The 26,067-nt window shown below is 47.6% G+C and overlaps 2 protein-coding genes across 3 annotated transcripts; one reads left to right on the forward strand and one right to left on the reverse strand.

Moving 5' to 3' along the window:
• Positions 1 to 380: 380 nt before the first annotated feature.
• Nanog (Nanog homeobox) lies at positions 381 to 5,971 on the forward strand. Of its 2 annotated transcripts, none has more exons than XM_051155289.1 (4): positions 381 to 534; positions 2,246 to 2,514; positions 4,559 to 4,645; positions 5,570 to 5,971. In XM_051155289.1, the coding sequence occupies exons 1-4, from the start codon at positions 381 to 383 to the stop codon at positions 5,969 to 5,971; spliced, it is 912 nt and encodes a 303-aa protein (XP_051011246.1). The 2 variants fall into 2 exon arrangements, with proteins under 2 accessions (XP_051011246.1, XP_051011247.1); XM_051155290.1 differs by having other exon boundaries at positions 5,573 to 5,971.
• A 9,869-nt stretch (positions 5,972 to 15,840) lies between these two features.
• Slc2a3 (solute carrier family 2 member 3) lies at positions 15,841 to 25,850 on the reverse strand. The gene is made up of 8 exons (XM_051155300.1): positions 25,673 to 25,850; positions 22,827 to 23,067; positions 22,174 to 22,336; positions 20,888 to 21,075; positions 18,838 to 18,942; positions 18,432 to 18,533; positions 17,032 to 17,235; positions 15,841 to 16,256 (listed from the first exon to the last, which is right to left on the reverse strand). The coding sequence occupies exons 1-8, from the start codon at positions 25,837 to 25,839 to the stop codon at positions 16,068 to 16,070; spliced, it is 1,359 nt and encodes a 452-aa protein (XP_051011257.1). The 5' UTR covers positions 25,840 to 25,850; the 3' UTR covers positions 15,841 to 16,067.
• Positions 25,851 to 26,067: the final 217 nt, after the last annotated feature.

Below are 26,067 nucleotides of genomic sequence, written 5' to 3' on the forward strand. Positions count from 1 at the left end.
GTGGGCCTGGCAGGTAGGATTTGAATTCACAGGGCTGGTGGGGCGTAGGTGCTGGGGGCGGGAGGCAGGGCCACAGGATAGGTCTGGGTGGGGGTAAGGGGCTTTAAGGGCGGGGAGTGGGGGGAGCCAGAGGCTTTTAAATCTAGCGCCTTGTGTTTTCTGGCCTTCAGCTAGACTGACTTGGTGTCTTGGTCTTTTGAGGGAAGACTGAGGCTTGCTTCCTTCCAGTCTCTTGGTAATTTTGCACCTGGACTTTGAATATTTTTTTGTTTCTGAAGTCTTTTCTCTTAGACACTGAGTTTTAAAGTCTTAACCTTTTTGTTGTTGTTAAAAACTTTTATTTTAAGTCACTTTTTACCTCCCCTCACCTTCGCACTGACATGAGTGTGGATCCCCCTGGTCCCCACAGTCTACCTTGTTCTGAGGAAGCGTCGGATTCCGGGGACTCTTCGCCAATGCCTGCAGCTCATGGGCCTGTGGAAAATTATTCTTACGTACAAATGTCTGCTGCTGAGAAGCTCCGCACAGAGACCGGTAAGAAATTCAATCCCCGGTAGAACCAATTTTGTTAGGAAAGCGGGGTGAAGGGTTACTGCCTCTCGTCGGACAGTTCATTAACATAAGTAGTGCCATCAAGCCTCTGCATTCCCGACGTTAGAGTTTTTCTGGTGACACATTGCTCTTCTAGTCTCCAGCTGAGGTAGAGACCGGGAACACAGCGGCATCTGGCTATCTGAAGCTGCTGTTGTTGTTTTGGGTTCTTTGGAAACACTTTACAGGAATTAAGTGAGGTGATGCTCTCAACAAAGTGTTTGAGCAACCAGTGGGGTGAGAGGTCTTCTCAGTAGCTGGGGGACCTAACATCCCAGCCTGGGTGAGCACCCCATTTTTGGTGCGGTTATACATTTAGTTTACAGTCTACCCAAACGGCTCCTTCTCAATGTGTGGCAATGTCGGAGTCACTTAGCATTCTGGGTTTGTGAGCTGAGCATGCTTACTAAACAAGTGTTTTCTTTCTTTCTTTTGGTTTGGTTTGGTTTTCGAGACAGGGTTTCCCTGTGTAGCCTTGCCTGTCCTGGACATGCTTTGTAGACCAGGCTGGCCTCGAACTCACAGCGATCCACCTGCCTCTGCCTCCTGAGTGCTGGCATTGAAGGTGTGCACCACCATGGCTGGCAACAAGTGTTTTCTTAGTGCACAGTAAAGATAGTTGCTTATCACTAGCTGCTGGAGCCAGGCCTGAAGCTCACTTCGTCTGCGCGGTACTCAGCCCGGTACTCAGCCTGGCAAGTGGCGATAACGTGTTAAGTGGCTTTAAATCTACTTACATTTTGGGACAAATCACAATCGAACCAAGCGACTGCTAAATCGCGTACGCTGCTCAGGGGTGTGTGTATATTGCACACAGGCTCCAGCACGGCCACACACTCAGGCCGATGACTGTTGTGTTTGCTGGTTTATTTCAGGGCGTTATTTCAGGGTTAACGTCTGCCATCTTAATTTTTGATTTGGTGGTTTTGATTTCTGACTTAGAGGCGGGGAGTGCTGGCTTGGGACCGAGCAGGTGGGGATAGCCTTTGCAAAGAAATGTGGACATGTGTTTGTTTTTAGTGCATGCCTCTAGTGCCAGGATACGGCAATCTCTTCCGTTTAGAAGTTGCAGGACTAGTGGGTGTTGAGTATCGTGAACACCGCCAGAGCAGGAGGAGGTGTCTTCCCGCTGCTGAGTCCAGAAAATGATAGGACCGAGCTCCCTGGTCTCTAACCTGAGCCTCTGGGTTCAACCCATAGCTCCTCAGAAGAACAACAAAATGTCTGGCATTGTGGCAGACTCCTAAATGCCGCACTGAGGCAGGAGGATTGGGAGACTGTCTTTAGAGAGAAGAAAGAAAGAAAGAAAAAATCAGGGGTGATAGAAACAAATGTGGTTAGTTGGAATTTTACCCTAGTACTGGTAATTTAAAAGACCCTCTAACTGATGATCTTGTACCAGCAGAAAAGACCACAGGACCATTTTGTAATACGCCTTTTTTTTTTGGTCTTCCCCCCTTTCCTCCCTCCCCCAGAAGGGGTTTCTCTGTTGTAACTTTGGCTGTCCTGGACTGACTTTGTAGACCAGGCTGGCCTCAGAACTCAGATCCGCCTGCCTCTGCCTCCCGAGTGCTGGGATTAAAGGCGTGCGCCACCATGCCAGGCTGGACAATGTTTAATTTCTTAACAAGTCACCTTGTTGATTTCCTATCAGCCTCTCCTCGGCCTTCCTCTGTGGACCTACCTCTTCAAGACAGCCCCGATTCTTCTACCAGTCCCAAACTGAAGTTCTGTGGTCCTCAGTCTGAAGAGGGCCCTGAGAAAAAGGGAGAGTGCAAGCTCCACGCGAAGCAACAGAAGATGAGGACTGTGTTCTCTCAGGAGCAGCTGTGCGCGCTCAGGGACAGGTTTCAGAGGCAGCGGTACCTGAGCCTGCAGCAGATGCAGGAGCTCTCTGCCCTCCTGAACCTTAGCTACAAGCAGGTAGGTTGGTTTATTTATTGCTAACTGTAATAAAACAAGATGAAGCGCCGGGTGGTGGTGGCGCACCCCTTTAATCCCAGCACTCGGGAGACAGAGGCGGGTGGGTCGCTGTGAGTTCGAGGCCAGCCTGGTCTACTAAGCGAGTCCAGGACAGCCAGGGCTACACAGAGAGACCCTGTCTCGAAAAACAAAAACAAACAAACAAAAAAAACTGAAGCTGATTTGCCGATGAGTGGAGGAATCTGGGTGCTTCTCTACTCTAAGGTCTATCAGTTCTCATGTTAAAATCATCTAATACAGCAGTCGAGAGGCAGAGGCAGGCGGATCGCTGTGAGTTCGAGGCCAGCCTGGTCTACAAAGCGAGTCCAGGATAACCAAGGTCACACAGAGAAGCCCTGTCTCAAAAAACCAATTTTTAAAAGATCATGTAATTATGTTTCACGTATTGCCCACTTTGTTCCATCAACTTACGTACTTCAACGCGCCCCCCCCCCCCGGCACCCCCAACACACACATACACACACACACACACAGATATACCCTAGTCATGTTCTGTGTAGTCCTGACTGGTCTCTGTAGACTAGGGTGTTCCCAAACTTAAGAAGTCCCGATGTGCACCATTGTCTGGCCTTTTCTTCTTTAATTTATTTTTCATTTTCTTTCGTTTGGTGTTGCCTGTATGTTTGTCTGTTAGAGTGTCAGATCTGGAATTAGAGTTACAGACAATTTTGAGCTGCCATGTGGGTGCTGAGAATTGAACACAACTCCTCTAGAAGAGCAACAAATGAGCCCTCTCCCCGGCTTTTTGCTTTTTTCGAGAAAGGGTTTTACTGGGTAGACCTGGCTGTCTTGGAACTCATTCTGCAGACCAGGCTGACATAGAGCTCAGAGATTTGTCTTCCTGGGCCTCCAAATTGCTGGGATTAAAGTTATGAGCTACCATACCTGGCTCCAGCTGTCTATCTTTTTTTTTTTTCCCGAGACAGGGTTTCTCTGTGTAGCCTTGGCCATCCTGGACTCACTTTGTAGACCAGGCTGGCCTCAAACTCACAGCGATCCGCCTGCCTCTGCCTCCCAAGTGCTGGGATTAAAGGCGTGCGCCACCACGCCCAGCTCCAGCTGTCTATCTTTAATAGTAAAATTATTGATTGAACACTGCCGAGTTCTGGGGCGCATGCCTATAATCCCAGTGCTCAGGAGGCCAAGGCAGTGAGTTCAAGGCCAGCCTGGTCTACACAGCAAGTCCAGGACAGGTAAGGCTAACACAGAGAGACCCTGTCTCGAAAAACAAAAAGAAAAAGAAAAAAATAGGGTTCCTATGTACCTCATCTGTCAGTAGCATATGCAAGGCCCTGGGATAGATCCCTAGTACTATTTTTAACCACCTCTCCTCCCCCCCAAAAGAAAACAGTTTGAAATAATGAATAAAAAGTATTTTTCAAGCTGGTGGTGGCGCACACCTTTAACCCCAGCACTCAGGAGGCCAAGGCAGGCGGATCACTGTGAGTTCTGAGGCCAGCCTCCTCTACAAGTAAGTCCAAGACAGCCAGGGCTACACAGAGAAACCCTGTCTTGAAAAACCAAAAAAAAAAAAGTGTGTGTGTATGTGTATTTACCCCCAACCCCCACCAGGGGACTGGAGAGATGGCTCAGTTGTTAAGAGCACCATCTGCTCTTCCAGAGGTCCTGAGTTCAATTCCCAGCAACCACATGGTGGCTCACAACCATCTATACCTTCTAATGCCCTCTTCTGGCCTGCAGGTGTACATGCAGATAGACCACACAGACATAAAATAAATAAGACGTCTGTGTGTCTTTATTTTTATGTGTATGGCTTTTTTGCCTGCATGTATGTCTCAGTATCATGTGTTTGCAGTGTTCCAAGGGGTCCAGAAGAGGGCATCAGGTCCCCTGGGACTGGAGTTACAGATGGTTGTAGGCCACCATGTAGGTGCTGGGAATTGAACCTGGGTCCTCTAGACGAGCCGTCTGTACTCCTGTCTGTATGTCTTAATTTTTTAAAAAGCCCTATCACTTCCTGCAGGTTAAGACCTGGTTCCAAAACCAAAGAATGAAGTGTAAACGGTGGCAGAAAAACCAGTGGCTGAAGACTGGCAACAGTGTGGCTCAGGTAACAACAGGACACTTGACATGTTTTCCTTCCCTTTCCATCTTTTTTTTTTCAAGGCTTTTTTGAGACAGGGTTTCTCTGACACCTATACTCACTTTGTAGACCAGGCTGGCCTCGAACTCAGAGACCCATCTGCCTCTGCCCCCGGGGTGCTGGGATTAAAGGTGCGTGCCGCTGTGCCCTGCTTCCAGCTATTCTAGCTTACTTATTCTATTTATTTATTTATTTATTTTATTTTATTATTTTATTTATTTATTTTTTTGGAGACAGGGTTTCTCTGTAGCCTTGGCTGTCCTGGACTCACTTTGTAGACCAGGCTGGCCTCGAACTTACAGCAATCCACCTGCCTCTGCTTCCCGAGTGCGCCACCACACCCAGCTTATTTTTTTTTATTATTATTTTTTAAGATTTATTTATTTAGGTATACAGTGGTTTTGCCTACATTGCATGTACTTGCATGCCAGAAGAGGGCACCAGATATCTTTATAGATGGTTGTGAGGCACCATGTGGTTGCTGGGAATTGAACTCAGGGCTTTTGGAAGAGCAGCCAGTGCTCTTAACCTCTTGAGCCACCTCTTCAGCCCTCATCTATCTTATTTTATGTGTGTCTGCACCACCTGTGTGTGGCCATGTGTGTAGGGAGTGGAGCCCAAATTTCCTGTAAGAGCTGTCGGTGGCTCTGAAGCAGTGTCTTTGCTTTTCAGTCCCATCCTGTTATGTCCATCTGTGGTCCATCACTCCTGTCCCCCGTCCCATCCTCCCTCTCCCCTCATGGACTCTTTTCTTGTGATCTCCCTATGCAGCCCTGGCAGTCAGAGATCTGCCTGTCTCTGTCTCAGCAGTACTAGGGATCTTTTCCTATTTCTGCAGCTTACGACCTTAGCTTTCCTTTTTTTACTCATTGAGTTAATCACCTCTTTCAGAAGAGCTCAGCATCGTCAGTGGAGCATCCCTGGCTCTATCCTAGCTATCCCCAGAGCTCTCTGGTCAGCACATCTGGAAGCCGTCCAGTGTGGGGCAGCCAGACTTGGACCAACTCGGCTGGCAACAACCAGACCTGGACCAACCCAACTTGGAGCAATCAGGCTTGGCCCACTCAGACCTGGTATACTCAAGCCTGGGACGGCCCAACTTGGACCACTCCGTTCCATAGCTTCGGGGAGGACTCCCTGCAGCCTTGCATGCAGTTGCAGCAGCAAAACTTCTTTGCCAATGATTTGGAGGCTAATTTGGAAGCCCCTAGAGAAAGCCATGCATGTTTTAGCAACCCACAAGCCATGGAGTTATTCCTGAACTGCTCTGTGAATTCACCCGGTGAAGTGTAAGGTGTGCACAGTTCAGCTTAAAGTCAGGGCAGTGGCTGGATTCCTTCCTTTTTCCAAAAGTTTTCATTTTTTCTTACCATTACTTTTTGTTTTTTCTTTCTTTTTTTCGTTTTGTTTTTTGTGTTTATTTGTTTGTTTTTGAGACAGGGTTTCTCTGTAGCCCTGGCAGTCCTGGACTCGCTTTGTAGACCAGGCTGGCCTCGAATGCACAGTGATCCGCCTGCCTCTGCCTCCCGAGTGCTGGGATTAAAGGCTTGCACCATCACAGTCTGGCTTATTGTTTTTATTTTTATTCTTTTGGTGCCAAAAGAGCAAACCTAGGACTTTGAACATACTGGGCACCGACTCAACCACTGAGCTCTACTTGCAGCCCTGTATTGGTGCATGTGTCTTAGCTGTGTAACTGTCTTTTTCTTTGGTGCTGTGCTGTAGATGTGATTTAACTAGGGGCTTTGCAGACAAGGCACACTATACCCTCTCCTCCCCCACATACTGACATCCTTACCTACCCCAGGTTCAGCTTGTCTTTTCCTTAGAGGCTTGGGTCTTGTTATACATGGTGTACGTGTGATTTAAGTAGTGGGGTTTAGCTGGAATCTAATTAAGGAGGTTTGAATAACTTGTCCTGCTACAGAGATAGACATGGTGGTACTAGCTATAGATCCCGTATGTTTGGCTATCTTTTATCTTTGGGAAACAGAATCTAAAAGTGTAAAACTTATAAAGACTCACTAGGTGTGGTGGCTCATACCTGTGGTCTCAGCACTCGGGAGGCAGAGGCAGGCGGATGGATCGCTGTGAGTTCGAGGCCAGCCTGGTCTACAAAGGGAGTCCAGGACAGCCAACACAGAGAGACCCTGTCTCGAAAAACCAAAAACAAGCCGGGCGTGGTGGCGCATGCCTTTAATCCCAGCACTTGGGAGGCAGAGGCAGGCGGATCACTGTGAGTTCGAGGCCAGCCTGGTCTACAAAGTGAGTCCAGGATAGCCAAGGCTACACAGAGAGACCCTGTCTCGAAAAATAAAAAAAAACAAAAACAAAAAACCAAAGGGCCTGGAGAGATGGCTCAGAGGTTAAGAGCACTGACTATTCTTCCAAAGAAGCTGGGTTCAATTCCCAGCACCCACATGGCAACTCACAACTGTCTGTAACTCCAAGATCTGACACCCTCATACAGACATGGCGTGCAGGCAAACACCAAGGCACATAAGATAAAAATAAATTAATTTTAAGAAATGTTTATGTTTGTACCATGATAAACCAATTCCAGTTTGACTAGTTTAAGTAAAATAAAACACTAATTTTACCTTTAGTGCTTTCCTCTCTTGTCTTGCTTTCACCTAGTGGGGTCAATATACATTATTTTTTTTCTGGTATGTGAGGCCGGGTCTCATAGCCCAGCTTGGCCTTAACAATGTTACCAACACTTGAGGCCAGGATGAGAGAATCAAGAGTTCAAGGCCAAGCAGGGCGTGGTGGGGCACGCCTTTAATCCCGGCACTCGGGAGGCAGGCGGATCGCTGTGAGTTCAAGGCCAGCCTGGTCTACAAAGTGAGTCCAGGACAGCCAAAGCTATCACAGAGAAACCCTGTCTTGAAAAAAAAAAAAAAAAAAAACCAAAACAAAAAAAAGAGTTCAAGGCCAATCTGAGCGGAAACCCTGGCATGTGGCATGGTGCTCTTGAGTGGATACAATGGAGTGCAGGAGCAGCCAAGGCTACAGAGCGAGGCCCTGTCACAAAATAAATAGTGCTGCTGAGATGGCCCAATATGGGAATGGCCTTGCTGCCAACCTTCATTCAGTCCCTGGGACCCACGTGTTGGAAAGGGATAACCAACCCCTGTGAACTGTGTTCTGCTCCGTGTGCCGCTGTAAAAGAGCAACAGCTGGGGAAACCATGACAGGTTAGCTGTTGGCAATTTGCCCAGTACCGATTATTAAAACCTCCTGTGGTTGATTGCTCTTGTGTGGCGTTTACCTCCGCAGAAAGTGCTAAACTGGAACGGCTTCTGGTTTTTTGAGGCAGGGTTTCTTCTGTGTAGCCTTGGCTGTCCTGGACTCGCTTTGTAGACCAGGCTGGGCTCGAACTCACAGCGATCCGCCTGCCTCTGCCTCCCGAGTGCTGGCATAAAGGCATGCGCCACCACGCCCGACAGGAATAGCTTTTTCAAACAAGGGTATGTGCCCCAAGGAGGCCAGAAGCATCACTTCCCCTGAAGATGAGGTAAAAGGTGGTGGTGAAGCCGGGCGTGGTGGCGCACGCCTTTAATCCAAGTCCTGGGGAGGCAAAGGCAGGCTGATCTCTGTGAGTTCGAGGCCAGCCTGGTGTACAAAGCCAGTCTTGGACAGCCAGGACTACAAGAGAAACTCTGTCTCAAACAAACAAACAAACAAACAAACAAACAAAAGAAACAGGTGGTTGTGAGCCACCGGATCCGGCTGCTGCCAATCAAACTCTAGTTCTCTGAAGAACAAAAACTTACCAATGAGCCATGAGGCTGGCTTTTATTCCTATGAAATAGGAATTGGTAATGGGCGCGGGGGTGGGGTGGGGCGGCGGCGCGTCCGACGGCACCCATAGTGCTTCTGTGAGAACCACAGGAACCATGGTCTCAACACCTTGTTTTTGTGTCACGCTGGGGATTATCCTGGGCCTTCCTGAATCTAAGCTGAGGCTCCTCCCTGAGCTTCACCCACCCCCACCCCCATCTAGTGTTCTTCCTGGATTCTGAGACTGAAGGGATGGGGGGTGGGGGGAGAGTTTCAGAAGTAAGTTTGTGGTTTAAGGGTGAGTTGGGAGTGGGGTGGGAGAACAGCTGCGAAAGATCTAAATTTATTGAAAAGACAAAAGGTAACTTCATCTAGTGTAGTTGTGTGTAAACATTCTATTTCACTGTGGGATAAGAAGGAAATGAAGATAGCATAACTCCTAATGCATTAATTAATTATAGATGACCTAGTCATTGGCCAGTTTTATTAGATTTAGCTAAAGCATAACACAGAAAAAACGTGGAAGCGAGCGACACCTAGTAACTGCCTCAAACAGTTTTACCTGTCAGCCACATCAGTAACTCATGACCGCTCAACGTAGGTTCTATAGCTGCTCCTCGGCTAAGGAGAGGGCTGCTCTGGCAGTTGGAATTATTGTGCCACAGAGGACTCATGGACACAAAGGAAGTGCACATTGCAAAGGCCAGACTAATCCCGTCTAGGCCTCTCATCCTCCGTCTTCCGTCCTTGTCCCCGTCAGTGGAGATGGCCGGTATGTCAGAGATGGGTCGCTGCCGCCCCTACCAACCCTGGCCACCCTTACACAAGTCGTACGGGTTTAATTGAGTCCCTGGGATTCTAAAATGTGGGTGTGTGGTTGTGGGGATCAAACCCAGGGCCTCTTAGGACCTAAGTAAGTGCTCTACCACTGAACAACACCCTCTGTCCTCCGGTGTGAGACTCCTGATTATCTTTGATTTGACCCTTTTCAGGGTTGAAGAGATTACACCAACCACCCAGGGGTGGGGATAGTTTGAGAGGCCTCCCCAGCTGCAGCTTTCCCGGGCTTTGTTGCTGCGACCTCTCACCAAGGGACCTATTCAAATGCCTTAGTCAACTGATTCCTGAGTGCCAAGCTTTCTTTATTTAACAAATTCTCTTTTTCTCCTGCTTGGGCCCCTCTTCCCTCCTCTGTCTGGCAGCTATTGACCTTCTCTTTGTAGTTCACCCACCGGGATCTGTTTTCTCCCCTACATCGCTGGGATATCTGAGGACTGGCCTTATTCAAAGCAGAATGAGCCTTTTCCTTTCACCTTAAGAAGCAAGCACTTGGAATTCACGGAAGGAGCAGGCCTGTGCTTCTGAACTTGGAGTCTGTACTATTCAATACCCAAGAATTCCCAGGAAAATTCAATGCAGGGTGCTTGTGTTAGATCTGGGGGGGGGGGGGGGGGGAACGGCGGGGAGCATTCCAGGATTGTCGGATTAAAGCAAGCTTTATTTAGAGGTGTGCCAGGAACTGAACTGGCCACCCATGCGCGCAAATACAAGCAGCTTGCTTTAATTAACTTGGCCATGAGCTGGGTTGGAAAGGATAATAAAAGCTGGAAAAATCAAGGGAGACTCAAGGTTTACACTAAGACGTAAGCGGGAGTCTGTAAGGAAAGAGAAGTGTGGAAAGACAGGCTGGCCTCACTTTGTCTCTTGTCATGTCAACTTGTGCCTATGGGAAGGGGAAAAAGGGAAGGAAAGTCCAGAGGAAAATTCTTAGAGTAGAGTCACACCTTTCCTAATATTCTGATGACCTTTTCAAGCTCTTAAGGTGACTTATAGCACACAGTAAATTAAAAAATAAATTATTTAGGGGCTGGAGAGATGGCTCAGCAGTTAGAAGCACTTCCTGCTCTTCCAGAAATCTGAGCTCAGTTCCCAGCACCCAGGGCAGGTGGTTTCACATCACCCCATAACCCCAGGTCCAGGGGACGCCCTGCTTCTGGCTTACTTAGGCACCCATAAACATTTACATATATTCACACTAACACATAATTGCTAATCAAAATATAGAAAATTTACCCACCCCAAAAATGTTAGTAAAGACACAGCTTTTGAGTGTCTGTCTTCAAAGCTCACGAGCCACTTCCATTTTCCTAATAAAGCACCTCTATTTCTATCACTAAAAAGGAGAGATGGGGGGAGGGGAGATAGCACCAGAGTAGAAGAGTGGGTGTCTTAGCTGGGCATGGTGGCGCACACCTGTAATCCCAGGACTCAGGGAGATCTCTGTGAGTTCCAGGCCAGCCTGGTCTACAAAGTGAATTCAAGACAGCCAAGGCTACACGGAGAAACCCTGTCTCAAAAAAAAAAATGTGGGCCGGGCATGGTGGTGCACGCCTTTAATCCCAGCACTCGGGAGGCAGAGGCAGGTGGATTGCTGTGAATTCGAGGCCAGCCTGGTCTACAAAGTGAGTCCAGGATGGCCAAGGCTACACAGAGAAACCCTGTCTCGAAAAACAAAACAAAAACAAAACAAAAAAAAAAAAAGTGGTTGTCTCTTGATTTTCTGTAATATGCTACAGCTTTTGTTGTTGCTTTAAGGTGAGAAGTACCACAAAACCTTTCATCTTTGGGCAGGCGTCATCGCAGCATCTGTAGGCCCAGGGCAAAGGAGGCAGAGCAAGGGTGAGTTTCAAATTAACCAGGCTGTGTGGTGAGACCCTGCCTCAACACCAACACTCAAAGACTGGGCCTGCAAGCTATCTCTTTGGGTAGAGGTGCCTGCCCACAAGCCTAGCTTGTTCACATGAGTTCGATCTCTTATATACACATAGTGAGTGGAAAGAAAGAAAAGGCGCCACAGAATCACCCTCTGACCCCCACAGAATCACCCTCTGACCCCCACATACAGGCAATGCCACCTCTCCATTCCTCCTCAATGTAATAAATGTAATGTGAGCCGGGCGTGGTGGTGCATGCCTTTAATCCCAGTACTCGGGAGGCAGAGGCAGGCGGATCGCTGTGAGTTTGAGGCCAGCCTGGTCTACAAAGTGAGTCCAGGATGGCCAAGGCTACACAGAGAAACCCTGTCTCGAAAAACCAAAAAAAAAAAAAAAAAAAAGTAATGTAATGAAATAACACACGCCTTTAATCCCAGCACTCAGGTGGCAGAGGCAGGCAGATCTCTATGAGTCTGAGGCCAGCCTGGTCTACAAAGTGAATCCAGGACAGCCAAGGCTACAAAGAAAAAAGACCTGTCTCGAAAAACCCTAAACTGGGCGTGGTGGTGCACGCCTGTAATCCCAGCACTCAAGAGGCAGAGGCAGGTGAATTGCTGTGAGTTTGAGGCCAGCCTGGTCTACAAAGTGAGTCTGGCACAGCCAAGGATATACAGAGAAACCCTGTCTCGAAAAACCAAAAAAGAGAACCGCTAAAATAAATAAATGTAATCATGATAACTCTTCAAACACAACAACCTCATCTTATTTTTTTTCCTGAGACAAGGTTTCTCTCTTTCTTTTTTTTTTTTTTTTTTTTTTTTATCCCCCACCACCCCCCTCCCCTGAGACAGGGTTTCTCTATGCTATCTTGGCTGTCCTGGACTCACTTTGTAGGCCAGGCTGGCCTCAAACTCACAGCGATCCGCCTACCTCTGCCTCTGAGTGCTGGGATTAAAGGTGTGCGCCACCACACCCCGCTGAGACAAGGTTTCTCTATGTAACAGTCTTGGGTGATCCTGGACTCACTTTTGTAGACCAGGCTCATCTCAAATTCACAGAGATCTGCCTGCCTCTGCCTTCATTCAAACCTTTGATCTGAATGGTTGTTTTTTAATCAGTCCTCGGATCAAAATCATTTAATGCTCCTACTCAGCTTTGTGCTTCTGGCTCTGACTGTGAAAGCAGAGAACTTGTTTTTTTGTTTGTTTGTTTGTTTGTTTATTATGATACAGTATTCTTCCAGGGTGTATGCCTGCACGCCAGCAGACGGCACGGCACCAGATCTCGTTATAAATGGTTGTGAGCTACCATGTGGTTGCTGGGAATTGAACTCAGGACCTTTGGAAGAGCAGCCAGTGCTCTTAGCCTCTGAGCCATCTCTCCAGCCCAAGAGAACTTGTTCTTTTTGGGTTTTTAGAGATAGATTTTCTCTGTGTAGTCATCTGCCCTGGAATTCCAGCACTTCGACGGTAGAAGCAGGATTGCCAGGTTCCAGGAGCCCAGCTTGGTCTACATAGTGACTTCCAGACCAGTGTGTCCCAACAAACAGAGAAAGCTCACTGGACACAGCGGTGCACCCCTTTAATCCTTATGCTGAGGGACTCGAGGCCAGACCCAGCTACCCAATCAAGTACTTGTAGCCCACAGCCAGCACAAGCACATGAAGTGTGGCATGGGAACAGGGCCATTTGGTGTGTGTTATAGGAACAAAAGCTGTAAACAAAACGGAAAATCAAACCAACTCTACAGACTAGACTGGCATTGAACTCAAAGAGATTTGGCTGCCTCTGCCTCTCCCATGCCCCCACCATGTCCAGCAGACTTAATGCTTGTTTTATGTGCACTTTATGGTTTTGTTTTGTTTTTTTTTTTTCCTGGTTTTTCGAGACAGGGTTTCTCTGTATAGCCTTGGCTGTCCTGGACTCGCTTTGTAGACCAGGTTGGCCTCAAAAGTCACAGTGATCTGCCTGCCTCTGCTTCCCGTGTGCTGGGCAGCTTCTTTTTTGTTTGTTTGTTTTTCAAGACAGGGTTTCTGTGTAGCCTTGGCCATCCTAGACTCACTTTGTAGACCAGGCCTCGAACTCACAGCGATACGCCTGCCTCTGCCTCCCGAGTGCTGGGATTAAAGGCGTGCGCCACCACGCCCGGCTGGCTGGGCAGCTTCTTAAACATTTTCAAAGATGTCTTTATTCTTTTATGTGCAGAGTGCAAAACAAAGCAACTCTGCTCTGGAAGGGAGTACAGTACACTGCAGGCTGACTGGGAGCTAGCTGCCTTAGCATCTCCAAGAGAGTGATGGTCACACTGATCTCTGTAAAATCCTGGAATGGGCTTCCGAGAAACATGAGAGGAAAATGGGAGAGCCAAGAACAACACCGAAAAGCCTTTTTAGCTAGCCCATATAGGAAGCAATACTGTTCTTTTGGTTTTTCAAGACAGGGTTTCTCTGTGTAGCTCTGGCTGACCTGGACACACTTTGTAGACCAGGCTGACCTCGAACTTGGAGATCAGCCTGCTTCTGCCTCCCAGTGCTGGGTGGGATTGAAGGGATGTGCCACCATCCTCAGCAGTAATGCTGTTCTACCCATGGTTTGTGGTGGGCCTCAACTTGCTGTCTAGGGGAGGCTCACCCTCATGTTTTTTCCTGGCTCATTTGTGAGGTGCTGGAGGGTGAATGCAGGGCCATGTGCTGTCTGGACAGCACTCTACCCACTGAGCTTTATTCCTAGCTCCACCGCCATGATTTAAAGGGCTTTAAAGCCTCATGAGAAAGAACCAAAAGGAGAAAAATAAGCTTGTGACATGACATATACATTCAGAATTTTTATTTCAAAACAGAAACTAAGTAACAGTAATAGAAAGAATATATGAATATATTCACAACCTGGCCACTGACAAATGGAAAAACTCCACCCAGCGTTACTGCCAACTCACTGAGGAACAGAAGAGGTAAGTTAGAGGGGTCGCCCTCCCTGGCAAAGCCCCTCTTCATAGCCATGTGAGTTTTTACCCAAAGTCTCAATGACCACGGGGAGTGGGGAACAAGTACTGAGACTGAGTACGAAATACTGTACTAAGCAAAGGTTTGCCTAATGGGTCTGAAATGTGTAAGCACCAAGGAAGGTCCATGGGGTCCAGTGACCTATGCAAAAGGGACGAGGGTCACCCAGTAGTCTCCATTTATGGAAGTGGAGAATGAGGAGATGGTGTGGAGGTATTATCTGTGACTTGTGGCCAGAGCAAATCCTGCCACCGCTCCCAACATACTAAAATGCCCTGGTATTTCCTAATCCCTTGGAAAGAAAGCCTTCCTCTCCCACAACTAGGTCTTTGCGGGCCACAGCTCTGACCTCACACTTTTGCACTGTCCCAGCTGGAGTGAGGCTGAGCTTTTCACCTTCAACCTCAAGGAAGCACCCTTCTCCAGCAAGAACAGGGGGGGCCAGATGAGTGGAACCTAACCCTGGGTGCCACCTCCACCCAGCGGAGGCAGGCAGTGCTGCTTATGTGTGAGGGGATGCATTTCGGTAGATGTCATTAAAAAAAAAAGAAGCTACAGGAACAAAGGGGACAGGTACGTAACATCCAGAGAAAAGTGACAGTGCACGTACATTCACAGTCTCAAGCATGGGCCACACTCACACCGTCCCTACTGTGTGTAGCAGAGTCAAGGCCCCTTGGGCACTTAGCACAGTATCCCAGGATCATGGAAACAGGAATAGCCTGAGACTGTAACAGACAGAACTAGCATGGGGTGACCCCAGAGCAACAACATACCCAAACCAGGTAATTAATAATCATTCAGGAAAAAAGCTGAGGTAACAAAGTCAAAGTTAGCTGTGAATCCCTTTAAACCAAAATAAAACAAGTCAACACAGAAAAAGTCTCTTAACAAGTCAAAATTGAAAAAAATCGTAAATGCCTATCAAGAACTACTGTATTTAGTTAGGTCTCTCATCTGTATGGCTCACTCCACCAGCCAGGTAGTCGGGGTACCAGAGGGGAAGAAAAAGGTGAGTTCAGCAGGACAGACAGGAAGGAGTTGTTGGTCCAGGGAGTAGAGAGGGACTTTCTGCAAGCCCTCCTTAATTCTGGACCCCATGCAAAACAAAAGGCCACCAACACCACTAACTACAAAGCCCACTTTAGTAACAAGCCTAGATTTCAAGTAACACTACATAAAAACTATATAATCTTAAAAGAAAAGGCCCACAGAAAGCCATGAGCCTATTCATACAGGCACTCGCTCTCCTGAGAAAGAACACAGGAAGAGTCCCCATCTAGAATGGAGGTGGCCCCGCCTGCCACCACAAACTTTTGTTCTCCCTCCTGTTGCACTTTGTCACCCTCCTGCTCGGACCTTCTTTCCTCCAGAACTTCTCTTTAAACACTTCCCTCCAACCTCAATTTCCTTGCTCTTTCATTATTTGGTAAAATTACACTTAAAAAATAATAATAAATATTTATGCAATAAAACCTGAAGGTAAAATAAATAAAACTCAAGTTACTTTGCTGTGCAGAGCTGTATGGAGTGAGGAGGGCTCGCTTGTTTAATCCCCATAGCCCTCCACACTGGGTCTGAAGATCTGGTTCCTGGCAAGCTGACTGTGGGGAGGGGGTGCTCGCTGGACCCCCAAGGGGAGCTGCAGTCACCCCTTCCTGACTCACTCTTTCCCGACTGACTACAAGAGAACTATCCAAGAAAATGAAAGACTTAAACATCCGACTGACCCCAGCATTGGGTGCAGCTGAGTGTTCATGGAGTGTGTGGGGTGAGAAAGGATCAACTAGCAGCGGTTCAGAAGCAATCCTGGGTTCATCCTGATGAGGTCTCCCCAATTCAGAGGAGGTTGCTTTCCATGTTGGAGGGAGGTGAAGGAGGTCTGGCTGCATCAGGCATTGCCGTGGGTCTCCTTGGCGGACTGCAGCTCCATAGCATTTTTTACAGCCTGCCCCTCGAAGGCCCGGGTGATGTCCTCGAAAGTCCTGCCTTTGGTCTCAGGAACTTTGAAGTAGGTAAAGAGAAGGAACAAAACAAGGAAGACAGCAAAGAAGAGAAAAACGTAGGCTCCCGTGTAGGCCTAGAGGATGGGGGGAGAGAGAAGGATGCTTATAGGCAGTTGACTCAGACAAATGTACCAATTTAAATGGTTAGGAAGGCAAGGGAAACCTCCCATGTTTATCTCTGACTAGCCTTAAGCTGCAACTCCTCCATATTGAAACCGAATGGCAAGGTGCTTATGATATGTCTATTTCTTGGCTTTTTTTTTTTTTTTTTTGAGACAGGGTTTCTCTGTGTTAGCCTTGGCTGTCCTGGACTCACTCTGTAGACCAGGCTGGCCTTGAACTCACAGAGATCCGCCAGCCCCTGCCTCCCGAGTGTTGGGATTACAGGCGTGCACCACCACGCCCGGCTCCAGGTCATTTTCTAACAGAAGCTGCCTGGCTCCTTAACATCGTCATCTTAATGACTACCTGGCATGTAGGAGCACTCAGTTATCAGACTTACTGAAATGATGGTTTTATCATTGGCCTGGGAAGTCTGGGTACTTGGTACTCTCCTCCTATTCCTAGGCAGAAACAACCTTGCGTCTCTTAACTTTTTGTTGTTTTGAGACAGGGTCTCATTGTGGCCCAGGCTGGCCTCAACTTCATGCCAACTCTTCTGCCACAGCTTCCCAAGTGCTGGGATTGCAGGGGTGACCCACCGTGCCTGACTTGCCCTTCCCCTCTCCTGCGTCCCTGAAGATGAAGAGGGAAAAACTCTTTCCTGGAGCTCCCACTAAGGCACACAAGTGTGTTAGCATCAGTAGGCTGCTTTGTGATGGACCATGTCTTGATTTCGGCTTTACTTACTGCAGCCGAGGGGAAGAGCATGCCAATCATGAAGTTGGAGGTCCAGTTACAACAGCCAGCCACGGCCATGGCAGCTGGGCGGGGGCCCTGGCTAAAGAGTTCAGCCACGATAAACCAGGGAATGGGGCCCGGTCCAATCTCAAAGAAGGCCACATAGACCAAGATAGCCACAATACAAACAAGGCTCATGGATTCATACTTATCCTGTAAGAGAAAGAAAGCAAAGTCTGAGTAAGAGGCAACATGGCAAAGGGTCCACCCACTTTTGAGCAATTTTATCAAGCAGTCCCTCCCTCAACTTGGGAGTCAAAAAAGCCCAGTGCTTCTGAATTCGAGTTATGTGATCTCACCCCTCATTTTGTACCAAGACCATTTGAACATCTATAAAATGGAACTACCTAAAGGTGATTTCTGTTATCGTCTTTGTTTTGTTTTTCCAGACAGAACTTCTCCATGTAGTTCTAGCTGTCGTAGAACTCAGTAGACCAGGCTCACCTCGAACTCAAGAGCTCTGCCTGCTTCTACCTCCTGACTGCTGAGATTAAAAGGTTTGCAGTATTTTGAGATAGGGTCTCTCACTAAGTAGCCCTGGCTGGTTTTATTTCATTTTTTAAGATTTATTCATTTTGTATACAGTGTTGTGCCTGCATGTACACCTACCTGCCGGCCAGAAGAGGGCACCAAATCTCATTATAGATGGTTGTGAGCTACCATGTGGTTGCTGGGAATTGAACTTAGAACGTTAGGGAAAAAAGCCAGTGCTCTTAACCTCTGAGCCATCTCTCCAGCCCCCTTGGCTGATTTTAAACATGTAGAAATCTGGGCTGGAGAGATGACTCAGAGGTTAAGAGCACTGTCTGCCCTTCAGATGTCCTAAATTCAATTCAAGTCCAAGCAACCACATGCTGGCTCATAACCAACATGAGGATCTGATGCCTTCTTCTGGCAGGCAGGCACAAAAGCAGGTAGAATGCTGTATACATAATAAAATCTTAAAAAAAAAAAAAAAACCAAAACAACAACAACAAAACCCCATGCCTTTGCTAAAATTGAGATTATAGGTGTGTACTGCTACCAATTTCTGGCCTTCAAGACTCCTGTTAAGGATTAAATTAGGAAGGCCCTCCAGATGGCTCAGCAGGTAAAGGTGCTTGCCACCAAGCCTGAGGACCCAACTCCAGTGTCCTGGACCCACAGGTGCAAAGTAACTGGAAGAGTAGAATTCAAGGCCATCCTTGCTTACTTCCTTGGTTTACCTAAGAATTAAATTAGACAATGCATCTTACAAGCCATAATTCACGCACGCAAGGATACCCATTTACCTATCCCTGAAGGTGCACTTTTATCAATGACCTGGAAGCTCAACACCCCGTCCCCTCCCCCACTCCGAGAGCACTCACCTTCAGTAACAAGGAGACGGTCATGAAGATGGAACACACAGCCATGCCGCCCAGGCCTGTCATCTGCAGGGTTCTCCGCCCAGCCCGCTCCACCAGGAACAGCTACAAGGCAAGACATTTCTGACGTCACGAACAGGCTGCGTTCAGCCTTCTACTGCCTTATCCACATCTACAGCGCCATCTAGTCCTTCCCACATTTCCTCTTTCCCATCCAGGCCAGGTGTGCTGGGCGAGTGAAGACTACTTACACCCATCACTCACTATTCTTTTCCCCAGGGGAATTAAAACAAAAAGAAAAGGATTAACCAAATGTGAAGTCTGAAATATAGGCAGTCCATGTTCGACCCCTTGCAGGACGCACTCTCGTCTCACCCACTCCAACCCTCATTCAAAGTAGGCAACTTACAGAAACCACAGTGAAGATAGTGTTAACCACCCCTGCTCCAATCGTAGCATAGATTGGCTCCTGGACACCTGCATCTTTGAAGATGCCTGTTGAATAATAGAACACCTAGGAGAAAACAAAAGCTGCATCACCAATTCCACCCCAGGAACGCTGGGGACCCTAGCCAGTGCATTACCTCCTCAGCACCTCTACCTCCCCGTGCTCCACCTCAGCTACTGTTTCCTTTCTGTGCGCATCCCCCCTTTTTTTGGGGGGGAGTGGAGGGTAGGATAAGGTGCGCGACCATCCCACTCAATAGCCTCTGTTTCTCCAGTACTGAGGTTACAGATGTGTTACCAGGTCCACCTATCCCATTCACACCCTTTTTTTATATATACAGCATTCTGCCTGCATGTGTACCTGCAGGCCAGAAAAGGGCATCAGATCACATTATAGATGGTTGTGAGCCGCCATGTGGTTGCTGAGAATTGAACTCATGACCTCTGGAAGAGCAGGCGGTGCTCTTAGCCATCTCTCCAGCCCCCATTCACATTTTTTTTTTTTTTTTTTTTTTTTGGTTTTTCGAGACAAGGTTTCTCTGTGTAGCCTTGGCCATCCTGGACTCACTTTGTAGACCAGGCTGGCCTCGAACTCACAGCGATCCGCCCGCCTCTGCCTCCCGCGTGCTGGGATTAAAGGCATGCGCCACCATGCCCGGCTCCCCACTCACATTCTTATGTCTTCTTTGCTAATTTTTATTTTTCTTTTCTTTTTTTCCCCAGACATGGTTTCTCTGTGTAGCATTGGCTGTCCTGGACTCCCTTTGTAGACCAGGCTGGCCTGGAACTCACAGCGATCCGCCTGCCTCTGCCTCCCGAGTGCTGGGATTAAAGGCGTGCACCACCACTGACCGGCTGGGTAAGATAAATTTCTAAGGCTGCCATACATTAGATTTCCTTTATTGTTTTTGTCTTTTGAGACAGGGTTTCTGTGTAGCCTTGGCTGTCCTGGAACTTGGGTGGCTTTACTTTTTAACAAATAGGTGCAGGCCACATTCCTAAGAGGTTCAGACCAATCCCACCCTGCAGGTTGGGTCAGAGGGTACCAAGGCTGAACTCTGCTTGCTGAGGAAGCTGGGGGTCATCCTAGTACAGCGGTGCATTTCCGGAAGTGGAACAAGGGCACTGATGCACTTTGCGCCTCCATCCTTTGTGATGCTCTCGCCACAGACTTGAGCATTTTATTATTATTATTAGTTTTTGTTTTGTATTTTTTGAGACAGGATTTCTCTATGTATCCCTGGCTGTCCTGGACTCGCTCTGTAGACCAGGCTGGCCTCAAACTCAGAGATCCTCTACCTCCCGAGTGCCAGAATTAAAGGCGTGCGTCACCACTGCCCAGGCTGAGCAAATTATTTTTTAACTCTAATAATAGATGACTGTACTATCATTATCAAATAAGGAAATCTGTGTGGGGTCCATTAGAATTCCTTGGGTGGGGGGCAGGTAAGAAGTCCCAAAGGAAGCTTTTCAAACTACTTCTTAGATTCGGTTTTCTTTCTTTCCTTCTTTCCTTTTTTTCCCTCCTTTTCTTGGAGACAGGGTCTCATGTAGCCCAGGCTTGTCTTCAACTCAGTATCTATTTGAGGATGGTCTTGAAATCCTAATCTTGCTGCCTCTGCCTCCTGAGTGCAGGGATTGCAGCCATGAGCGACCACCAGCACACCAGGTTTACATGGTGCTAAGGAAAGCACATGGCTAACTTAGCTACAGCTCTCTGAGGTCTCATGGAACCCTGGCTAACTCGGAACTCAACAGGTAAGATCAGGCTGGCCTCAAATCTGGGTGACTGATCTTCCGGTCACAGATGTATACCGCCACATATGATGCAGATTTTTTTTTTTCTTGCAGTAGGATGTTAGTATTGCTGCTCTTACTATTACTTCTGCTGTAGCTGCCCTCCGATTCCTGGCCACTTGTGACCCTCTTATTCCAGCATCTATAGTAACTATACATCCGACAGACACATGCCGACCTGCCGCGAGATGAAGTGACCTCAGGAGGATACTCACAGCATTGATCCCAGAGAGCTGCTGAGACAGCTGGAGGACAATCGAGATGAGAAGGGGCTGGAAGTAGTTAGGCGACCTGAAGAGCTCCAGCACGGTGATCTGCTTCTCCTGTGCCATCCTGGCGCTCTCATCTTTCATCTCCTGGATTTCTTGGTCTACATCCTGCATGCCCCACAACTGCTGGAGGACTGGGGGGAAATAGGCAAAAAGTATACAGATATTGCTGGGTGGATATTGCATGTGCCTTTAATCCCAGCAATTGGAATGCAGAGGCAGCCGGATCTCTGTGAGTTGGAGGCTAGCCTGGTCTACAGAGTGAGGCCCAGGACAACCAGTACTGTTACACAGAGAAACCCTGTCTCAAAAAAAAAAAAAAAAAAAAAAAAAAAGAGGAAAGATATTGTGTGTCTCCTAGCCCTGCCACCAAATTGTTTCCTGTCACTCAGAAGTTAAGACAGCACATAAGGAGCTGGGCTTGGTGGTGCACACCTTTAATCCCAGCTCTCAGGCAGATGGGAAAAAAAAGAAAAGAAAAGAAAGAAGATATAAGATGAATGTACCTACAACATCCATTTTTGCTTGTCTTGCCTCTTCATTCTTAGGTTCTGACTCAGTCGTCAGTGTCAGAGCACCACCAAAAGACTGACCCAGGGTGAACATGCCTTGGGGAACTGTGGGAGAGGCGCCAGGACAAAAGGCAGAGGGCCTTTTACCTCAGGTGCATTTTGTTCCCTGGATTGTTCTTGGACGTGATGTTGTGCCCTCTGTGACAAACATTTGCATTCAGTTTGTAGACATGTCCATTCTTGCTGAGTGTCGGAACATAGCTATAGAACCCAATCTGGCCAGTGTGCCCTGAGCTGGATGTGGCTTTCTGCTTTGCTTTTGTGCTTTCCCACATATAAGCTATGGTACGTGCCACCCAATTGTGTTTAAATTGCTGTCCTGAGAAAGTGCTGGGAAAGGACTGCTCTGTTAAGATTTAGTATGTATGCTTACTGGCGCTTATTTAAATGTTTTTCTGGACTTGAACAGCCTTCATTGGATCATTGCTTTCTTTGTCTTATTCATGTATAGAGGTGCACTGACATTAGAGTAAGGTTGGCTATAGCATTAGACTGCAGTCTGCCCCGTTTTTTCATGTCCTTAGATCCCAGATATCGCAGACACGCATCTGCACAGATCAGCAAGAGTCCAGTCAGGAAGGAGATGAGAGCTATACCAATGCCCTCGCCCTTAGCCACCCCCAAACCATATTCCTGGGGTAACATATGAGGAGCACTCACTCTCCCTCGCCTCATTTTCCTTCTGCTTGTTGATGAGCAAGAATCTCGGACTTTCAGGGCAAAATAAAAGGGCAATACTTTGTAGGATAGCCGGAACAACGGTCAAACCCAGCAGCGCAGGCCACAGCTCTTCAGTGCCCAGGATAAATTTCAAACCAAAGATCTAGAAGCCAGACAATGAGAATGTTCAACCTCAATCACATTTCTATGCCGTAAATTCACTATTAAGAAAAAAACAAATCAGCCAGGCGTGATGGTGCACACCTTTAATCCCAGCACTCGGGAGGCAGAGGCAGGTGGATCACTGTAAATTCAACACCAGCCTGTTCAAAGTGAGTCCAGGACAGCCAAGGCTACACGGAGAAACCCTGTCTCGGAAAAAACCAAAAAAAAAAAAAAAAAAAGAAAGAAAGAAAAGGAAAAAGAAAAAACAAATCACTTATCCTTTTACCATACATAGAAAAGAGAAAACAAAAGTGTTTCTCTTCCTTTGTGGGCCCTGCCTGCATCATTAGCTACCCTGTGAACTATAATAATAGTATCTGAAACATATAAATACATAATTGAGCACATGCCACATACAGGGTGCTTCACATATTATGACAGCTCATTCATGAGCTGGCATTCATTAAATATGTAAAACTATAGGGTACCTGAGCCACCAGAATCCCGATCACGATGCCCAGCTGGTTTAGCGTGCCAAACGCACCCCGCAGGGCAGTGGGAGACACCTCTCCAATGTATATAGGTACAAAGCCTGTGCTTAGTCCACAGAAGAGGCCAATGATCAGGCGGCCGATGATCAACATTTCAACAGACTCGGCCATCTTGGAAAAGGCCATGAGGCAGCCGCCACTGATGGACAGTAGGTTGACTATAAGCATTGAGTTGCGCCTGTAAGGTTAAAGACAGTGTGGTCAGCAACATAAGAGGCTCTAAGTCTCTCCTTTTCTCACTCTTCTGCAGATTAAAACCCCTCCCTTTTATTACTGTGAGCTTGTATCTTTGAGGGAACCACCTTACCATGAAGCTACACCCCAGGGCTTCTTTTATTTTGTTTTTGTTGGTTTTTTTTGTTTGTTTGTTTGTTTTTTTGTTTTTTTGTTTTTGAGACAGGATTTCATTTTGTAGCTTTCGCTGTTCTGGACTCTCTTTGTAGACAAGGCTGCCCTCAAACTCATCTCAATCCACCTACCTCTGCCTCCAGAGTGCTGGGATTAAAGGCGTGAGGCACCACTGCCTAGCTAGGATTTTTTTTTTTTACTTTTTAAAAAAAGACTTACTTGAGCCGGGCGTGGTGGCGCACGCCTTTAATCCCAGCACTCGGGAGGCAGAGGCAGGCGGATCGCTGTGAGTTCGAGGCCAGCCTGGTCTACAAAGTGAGTCCAGGATGGGCAAGGCTACACAGAGAAACTCTGTCTCGGGGGGGGGGGGGGGGGGGGGGGGGGGGGCTCACTATCTATTAAGTATACAGAACTATATCTGCATGTGTGTGCCTGCATGCCACAAGAGGGCACCAGCTATTATAGATGGTCATAAGCCACCATGTGGGTGCTAGGAATTGAACTCATGACCTCTGGAAGAGCAGGCACTGCTCTGAACCTATGAGCCATCTCTATAGCCCCTGATGGTAGGATGTTTAGAATTTCCCTGAAAATAATACTCAAAAGGTAGCCTGTACCTGTTCTCTGTGTCCAATAGTTAAGGTTTGCCTAATTAGTGCTGAAAACTGGTGTGACTAATGCTTTATGTGCTGAGCTTGTGTCAAAGTCACAGCTGAGAGACGCAAAAGACTGACCCTGCACTCACTCGGGAGGGAGGCAGAGGTAGGTTGATTGTTATGAGTTTGAGGCCAGCCTGGTTTACAAAGAGTTTCAGGACAGCCAGGACTGTTACACAGAGAAGCCCTGTCTCAAAACAAAACAAAACAAAATCCTGAAACCCCTCAGCAGCTGAGGGGCCTTGGGAATCTGGCTTTTTGAGACAGGCTCCCACTATGCAGCCCTGGTTAGCCTGGAACTCAGATCTAAGAAATTCTGATATATGGTTCCCATCTCCAGAGGCCAGCCCACTTAATTGGCTTGTAGGACAACACCGCTGGGATTCCTAAAAGGCCCCTTAGGAGGTCTTAAGTGTACAGCCAATGTTCACAAATATGATTAAGAGCCGGGCGTGGTGGTGCATGCCTGTAATCCCAGGCAGATCGCTGAGTTCGAGGCCAGCCTGATCTACAAAGCGAGTCCAGGACAGCCAAGGCTAACACAGAGAGACTTTGTCTCGAAAAACCAAAAAACAAAAACAAAAACCCAAAAAACAAATATGATTAAGAGAAAAAAATTAATCAAAGTCTTGAGCCAGGCGTGGTGGCACGCGCCTTTAATCTCAGCACTTGGGAGGCAAGGCAGGTGGATCTCTGTGAGTTTGAGGCCAGCCTGGTCTACAAAGTGAGCCAGGGACAGCCAAAGCTACAGAGAAACCTTGTCTTGAAAAACCAAAAAAGTATTGAGTTGGGTCAGCGAGTTGGCTACACAGAGAAACCCTGTCTCAAAAAGCAAAGAACACAAAAATGGCAGCCAAACAACCAATAGTATGTTGGCTTCAGAATTCTCTTAAATTTAACTTGCATAGCTAAAATAGCTAATTTTTTTAAATTTAAAGATAATTTTGGTGAATGCATATAGCAAGGTGTGTGCCACAGGGAGCATGTGCCTTAGTGTTTGTGGAGGTCAAAGTCAACTCGTGGAATTAAGTTCTTTCCTTCTGCCAAGTGGATGACAGGCTGACTTCAAGCCATGAGATCCCTGCCTGAGTCTCCTTGAGTACTGTAACTGTGCTTGTGCCACTACATGCAGCTGTTACACTATCTAGTTTATTTTTATTGGTTTTCTGGTTTTTCAAACAGGGTTTCTGGTTGTACTGGACTCACTTTGTAGACCAGGCTGGCCTCTGCCTCCCAAGTGCTGGGATTAAAGGCGTGTGCCACCAAGCCTGGCTCAGTATCTAGTTTATTAATAGCTCCTGGATCAGTCATTTCCAAAATCCTCAATACATTTTATTATTTTATTCAATTTTCTCTTTTTGGGGAAAACTCAGTTATTTAGCCATTGTCCACATTTTCCACAAGGCACCCAGGAAGCCAGTCTGGTCTACACAGTTAGTCAGTGACCCTGCCTTGGGGTGGGGTGGGGAGAAGCAACCTTTGACCTTAAGGAACTTTTAAGGAAACTCAGTAGCTGACTCCACGACAGAAAAATTAAACTAGCCTCGGAACTAAACTGGGAAGGTCAGAGGCCAAGCACTCATACAGCAGATCTCTAGGAGAGCCAGCTGGGGGTCACAGGACAGTGGCCACATTTCAGGCCAGGTGGACTAGCTTTCCTTAAGTATAAGGCAAATAAATGGTCTCAGGCATGCGCATCATCGCCCTCACCCAAAGCGCTTTTGCTGTCTTTAGCATAATCAGTACAGGCCTAGTCGTTGCTTATTGTCTGATCAGTACCTGCCAAAGCGGTCGGCAAAGAGTCCTACAGAGAAGGAGCCAACCATGCCACCGACAGAGAAGATGGCCACACACAAGGACCAGAGGGTTGTCAGCAGCACCTCACTTGGCAAGTCTTCGAAGCGTTCTTCCAAAGTGTAGTTGAGAAAATCCTTTATGATCTGCATGGTAAAATGCACAGACCGTTCAGTCTGGATGAGAATAGCAGACAAATACCAGGGAGGCTCCTCCCTCAGAGGACAGGAGGAATACGCGGGAGGAAAGGCACTTGCTTGGAAAAGGGCAGTGCTAGGGCGTCGCCCTATGCGGCCAGTAGGTGGCAGCACGGATGTTCAATGGGCTACCGCACCCAGTCACAGCTTCCCACATTCTTAGCAACCCTTGAGGAATATGGA

This window comes from Acomys russatus, chromosome 13, assembly GCF_903995435.1.
Source record: "Acomys russatus chromosome 13, mAcoRus1.1, whole genome shotgun sequence".
Classification (NCBI taxonomy): domain Eukaryota; kingdom Metazoa; phylum Chordata; class Mammalia; order Rodentia; family Muridae; genus Acomys; species Acomys russatus.